The sequence below is a fragment of the Chiroxiphia lanceolata genome, chromosome 10 (assembly GCF_009829145.1).
Source record: "Chiroxiphia lanceolata isolate bChiLan1 chromosome 10, bChiLan1.pri, whole genome shotgun sequence".
Lineage (NCBI taxonomy): Eukaryota > Metazoa > Chordata > Aves > Passeriformes > Pipridae > Chiroxiphia > Chiroxiphia lanceolata.
This window is the reverse complement of record NC_045646.1, coordinates 16343895-16350294: the sequence shown is the minus strand read 5'-3', so window position 1 is coordinate 16350294 and position 6400 is coordinate 16343895. Positions and strand designations below refer to the sequence as shown.

Here is a 6400-nt window from a genome sequence, read left to right as displayed (position 1 = left end):
TTTTGGCTGCAGGAAGAAAGGAAGAATACAGCAGAGAATGGACTTGGAGGTATTTTTTTTATATTTTATGTCTCTGGGTGGTTATAGACTTGACTTCAAAATGTTGTTAAATTTAATAGGAAGTTTTTAGAGCTGATGTGTTGTGACTGTCTGAGTACTTGCCAACATCTTTGTGTGTAAATGAAGACACAGAAGTGCCTGTCATCACTTGGCAGATATCCTGGTTATTTCAAGTACTATCGTGTTGTGGGAGAACCAAGCAGTGTGCTGCAGATAATTTAAAATTAAACCTTTCCCAGTATGAAAAGTGGCTGATGTAGATGTTACTGTAATGCTTGTGGTGTTTTCTGTTGTCTTACAAGATGTTATGGTATCAAAAGTGTATCTCAGTAATTTGGAATTGAAAGGAGTAGGAAGGGCAATGCCATTCTGTTTTGCTTTGAAATTGTCCAGTGTCCCTAGGTCAGTTTGTACTTGTGATATGGGGGATTTCCAGCTGACAAAAATGGAGGAAAATTAGTGTAATGTATACAAATACTGCTACATAGTTAAAAACTGAAATTTGATGTGCTATGTAACTATTGCAAAGTAAAAAAAATTCTTTGGGCTGTGTCTAGGAAGCATGGGGGTTTTTTCTTAATTTTTCAGGTTGGCTTACTTTCTGTTGCATTTTTCTTTATGATTTTTCTGTTATGCTAGTGAATCAAATATTAGTAGTAGCTCTTGGTTTTGAACTCTTGTCCTGTTTTTATAAGAAATTGGAGTTGAGGTTTCACACACTAAGCATTGACCATCTGGGCTCTGTTTGTGATTCTCCTTTGATTTCTGAGTGTGTAGAACTGCTTTTCAGGTTAAAATACTCGGGTTTCCTGCTCAGTTGTGAAATATTTTCACATTTGGTGTGATTCACAACACTGCTGAAAGGAGTACTGGCTTGGTGCCTTGTAAGAGCTTCTCTAGTACTCTAGGTACCATCATATGTGTGCTTTGATGTTAGGTTCTCTGCACCTTGGTTTACCCATATGTAGATTTAATAACATTAGGAGTGCATTGCATAAATGCATCTTCCTGAAACCATTATGTGTGTCTGGCAGCAGCTTGATCCCTTTCTCCAATTCCACTTTAGTTCCTGCAACCAAAATAGTGGATGTGTATGCTCTGTTACCTGGTACTTTTTTAATCTTGCAAGAACATTTGGCTTCTATATACCTTGTATTCTTTAAGCTGCTACTTTAATCACTGTGTGGTTGGAGTGAGATGTAGCTTTCAACATTATCCTGAAATGCTGACAAACCTGGTTTGCTGTGACCTTATTGAAAAGGATTACCTCAGGAGGCCTCTGAAGGGTGCTTAAGTAAGGTTTGTCACTGGAAATTGTATTTTCTATATTGTTTCGGTCCTTTAGACCTTTGAAATCCTTTCAGTATATACCTCTCTGGATATACAATTTTTTTTTTCTGGGAAAGAAGTTTGTATCAGTTAACTGTCCTAGGACAGAACATACACTTTACAAGGATGAGGATTTTGTGTGAGCATACGATGTGTACTTGGACTTGTGATGTGTGCTTTTTGTATCTCTTGAGATTGTCTTTCTGAATAGGTGAGGATAATAATAGTCATACCCATTCATGTTTTATAAGTGGCATTTTGTGAGAATTTCCTTTTTTGTCTCCTTCTGTGGGAACACTTGCATTTCCTGGGTAGTTAGTGAAAGGATCTGAAATATATTCTGCTTGCTTCTATTTTCTAGTTTGCTGCACTTTACTATTTAATCCTCAGCTGCAGCTGGGAGGAGGATGCAGTATCCATCAGCCAGACCTGACTTCACTGCAAATTCTTTTAATTAGTTTGATAGTCTGGCTGTCTAGTTTAACTGTCTGTCCTGCTAAATGCTGTATAGCTGCAAGTTGCCTTCTGAGGGCCTGTTCCTAGCAATGACTGGATTTAGAGTTTGAACAACTGAAATAGAGGCATTATGGGTTTGGTCACACTTGGCAAAGGCTTAGGAATGGTTCTGCCTTGAATTAAAATTCTTAAATTGGCTAGTATGCATGTGTTTTCCTTCTCAGCTGGAATTTGTTTTATTTAAGTAGGTCACATGGGCTCTTTATTTCAATGGAGTGGTATTCTTCCCCCCCCCGCATTTCGAAGTTTAGGCTTCAGAATTCTCAGTGACATTCCCATACTTGTCTGTCATAACAACTCTGCCTGAAACAGGATAAGAGAAACAGTAAAACTGGCCTCTTCAGAAAATTTATAAGCTGAATTTAACAGGTGACTATATTTATCATAGATCACAAAGAAATGGTTAATTTACTTGAAGACACTATGAAAATCTTTAGAATACTGAGGTATTCTACTAATTTCAACATTAAAAGAACCCTAAGCAAAACAAAACTGAAAATGAAGGTTTTAAATACTTAATACAAATACAGTAGAATTACCTTTTGAAAAATAATCAGATCTATCAGTCAAATTCTTCTCTTCATTATGTGGGTGGTAAAGTCAAACCTGGGGTGGAAGGCACGTTTCCCTGAAGTCACCCTTGGGAAGGGGAGCACTGCAGCCGCATCTGCTGCTCCCATGGGTAGCTTCTGATGGCCAGGGCATCTCCTGAGACATCTCTTTCAAGTACTTCTCCAGCTCCCCCTTGATCCTGTGTACAAGTCTTACATCCTCTCATTTAAAAACTTGTCATCTCTTTTTGTTTGCCTTGAATCTGGCTCATATGAATTCCGTTTGTCGTGTCTTAGTTTTTATTGGGATAGTGAACAACCACTCCCTCGTGATCTTAACATCTCCATCGTGCTCATGAATAGAGAGATTTTTAGCTAAGATTGTATTTAGTATGCTGTTTTCATTTACGTGTATTTAACATCCACTTTTAAAAAAAAGCTGAAAAAATTAATGGTGGACAAGTTCAGTTCTGATTTACTCAGCTAAGTGGTGGTTTCCTTTTCTGTTTAGCAGTAGAAATATCCTTGCATCTTGGCAATAGGGCAGGAAATACCTCTGCAAACTTACACAAGTAGAGGAAACTCCTGAGCTTCTGTCTCCCCACCCTCCTGCCCACCTTTGCAGGTACTGAAAGCAGCTAGACTGAGCACTGACAGACATTTGGTACACTGGGAGTTATTCTGGGCTTAATTCTCAGCAGTTAACGTGTCATTTCTCTTTATTTTACTGTGATACTAAGAATGTTATGATTAGCCTTTTATTTCTTGTATTAATTGTGGAACCTGAGTAAAGATGTAGCTTTGGTATTGAGGTAAGACCCGGCCCTTGCTCTGATTTGTTTTGGTTGGGGCCATGGGTCAGATTGTTCCTTCAGAAGCAGAGCTTTGAGAAACTCCAGGGATGGGAGGCAAATATTATTTAAAAGGTAAAAAAATGCGTCCATGAACCCAATTCAAAAGCCCATTCATGAACTTTCTAGGAAGGCAAAGAGGACACACATTGTAACATAAATTTATTTCTGAATAAATTGCAACATTGAGAACTACTGTACAGAGAAACTGCATCACACTGTTACAACTGTCATGATATTTGTGCTTTGTAGGATAAGGAAACATTTATTCTATCACAGCAAAAAGTTTTACTGACAACTAACTGTATTTGGTTTAAAAATAAATACATTTTCCCATTTATTAACTCCAACAAAGCACTTCATAATTCTTGGTGCTTTTCATTAGCTTTCAGCCTCAGAAATGCTGAGCATTCAGAGTTGCCACTCACGTTAGTGGGAGTTACAGATGTTCAGCAATTCTTAGGAGCTGGTCCACTGACTGCACAGTTGTGTTCAGTGTTTGCAATAAACTGACCTTTATAGACAGTAAAACGACCTCCACTGTTCTGTATATGCTGCAGAGTAGATGGAGAATTACTCATGTTTAATGCTCCGCATTAGATTTTGATTCACCAACAATTTGTATTTTGTAACAAAGAAGTGATGCAATCATGCAGGTTTAGGAATGGTTTTAAAGATAAAATTGAGAATATGGCTCTTTTTCATAAATTATTTAAAACTACTTCAAACTTTTCAAAAATATTTAGTGCAAAAGGATAGGTTTTCTTTTTCAAGAAATATTACAGAAGCATATACTGTTATATGGAAAATAAAAACTTCTCTTAAATATTTTTTGGGGAAGAGCAGGCAGGTATTCTATTATGCTGCTTGGGTAGGAGGGATGAAAGATGAGTATTTGCAAAGAAACAAACTGCAGAAGAGCTGTGATGTCATAAGTTATTTTTACCTTTAAATTCAAAACCAATCTCTTTGGCAGAGTCGAGAGAATGTATCAAGTGCATGATACCAACAGATCATCTCAACAAGACGATACCATAGTACATCTTATCAAACAGTTATATAAATGTTATAGTAACGTGAACTATCACATGTAGTCCAAACACTTAGATCCAAAATGAACACGCATGTCTGCTGAAATTTTTACAAACATTTTGCTTTCTTGGAAGTTACAAAAATTAAGATTTCTAGGATGAGATGGTACTCTTTTCATATATGCATTTCTTCACCTCATTAACAATATATTTGATTACACTAAAATTAAAATAGTACTTTTGTCACTGCTTTTAACTGATATGTAGAATGTTACATAGTGCTTTAAACAGAAGCACTTTAGGTAACAGCTGTACTACCATTACTCCCTTTTACCAGGTAGGGACACTGAGGCACAGAGGTGAAATGAGTCGCCCAAGGTCACACAGCACATCTGTGGCAGGACAGGGCTTGTGCACCTCCTGCCCTGGCTCCCTGTTCAGGAGTCTACCAGGTGGAGCTATACTGAACTCCACTGCTTCCCAGTGAAAAGGAATGAGTTTTTTTTAAGGATAGTAACTGAGAGACTGGATTTTATTTCTTTGGGAAGATTAGAGGAATCAGGAATAGCTATGGAAGAGAAATAATAGCATGGAAAAAAACAAACTGTGTTTTTGTCAGCTTTTTATTTTGTTGTCTAACTGTAAAGGTGTTAAGTGTTCAAAAGCATTTATCCCTTAGCAGACTATGGGGATTTAAAAAAACCCAAACCAACGTAAATATTACTTATTTAGGGACAAGGGTGTCTTCAGGCATCCTGAAACACACTCTGGTTCTAATATTTAAACTGTACGAATATCAGTGTTGTTTTAAAACTAAATGTTAGTGTACATTTTAGCTGATTGATTTAATCAATTTGATGAAAATTGAACATATTAGGTAATTAAGCCTTTACTGTGTAGTCCATTACTTCAGAAGGCTAAAAATCCATCCCCTCCTCGTACAGTACATCCTATAGCACAATGTCAAGAGTCCCTCATGACACAGAAAGACACAATAACACCTTGGTTTCACTTTGCTCCTTGGTGAGTTGTGGAACAGACGTGTGCTGTTTTTGTAGAGTTTGTATATCTTTGCACATTTTACTCAGTGATGTTCAGAAATCAGAGTGTTACACAAACCACTGCTTGTTTAAACTGGAATAAAACAGAAATGCTGGACCAGTGAGCTTTCCTAACCCAGCTCTAGAAGCCAATCAAACAAGCTTGGTGTCATCTCTCTGCCTTCCTCGCTGAGCTTGCAGTGCTGCACCACGGCGTGGAAGATATCCCCCACTTTCCAGGACTTCCGCTGAACTAGCTGCACAACATCTAAAAACTAAATAAAAACAACCAAAATGAAATGCACTTAGGGTTTGTTTAACATTTTCTGAGGTTTTGTTAAAGGAATACACACAATCTGCTGTTAGTCCTTTGTAAATGCGCTGCTCTAGGAGGGAGTGGACAGCATTCACTGCACAGCAACATAAAGGGTCTTGCTATTTATAAAACTTCATTTCTGAAGTTCCATAACTCCCCAAAGACTGATTGGATCTCATGGCATTTTCTAAATTAGCTGCTTCCATCCATTATTTCTTATTTATTGCAATGAAAGTAAAAACAGGGAAAGTGAGTTTGATAAAGGATCACTATTTTCCTCATTATCAACAACTTACTGTCAAAATAATGGAAGTGTGACCATCCATTTAAAGGAAAAAAAAATCTTTCTTCATTACCATTAGCTAGATTTTAATTTATATTTAATTTTCTGTGTTTCTCCATATACATTCAATAGTATTTTAAATATTCACATAGTACTGGTGATAGGGAATTCTGTATAAAATCTTGTCACATGAAGATATTTGCCACAGTTGTGGTTGAATCACAGAAAATATCTATATTTGATCTTTTTTTTTAATTTCCAGAGAAACCAGAGGTTAAATATATGTTCTTAAGCAGCTGTAAAAAAATCCTGAATTTTGTCCACTTTGTACTTAATAATAGGCTTCACAGTGTCATCCATCTGGTCCCTTTTTTTTTTTTGTGAAGCGCATAAATTAAAATCAAAGCTTTTTATTTCTTTGAG

General features: G+C 36.8%; 1 protein-coding gene across 5 annotated transcripts in view; it reads right to left on the bottom strand.

Annotated features, from left to right (window-relative positions):
- Window positions 1-3452: 3452 nt before the first annotated feature.
- SPHKAP (SPHK1 interactor, AKAP domain containing) overlaps window positions 3453-6400 on the bottom strand; it is a 95275-nt gene continuing 92327 nt past the window's right edge. For all 5 annotated transcript variants that reach the window (XM_032697914.1, XM_032697917.1, XM_032697916.1 and 2 more), the window contains one exon: window positions 3453-5653. In XM_032697914.1, the coding sequence (XP_032553805.1) occupies window positions 5510-5653 (144 nt within the window). In that variant the 3' untranslated portion in view covers window positions 3453-5509. The remainder of the gene's footprint in view (window positions 5654-6400) is intronic.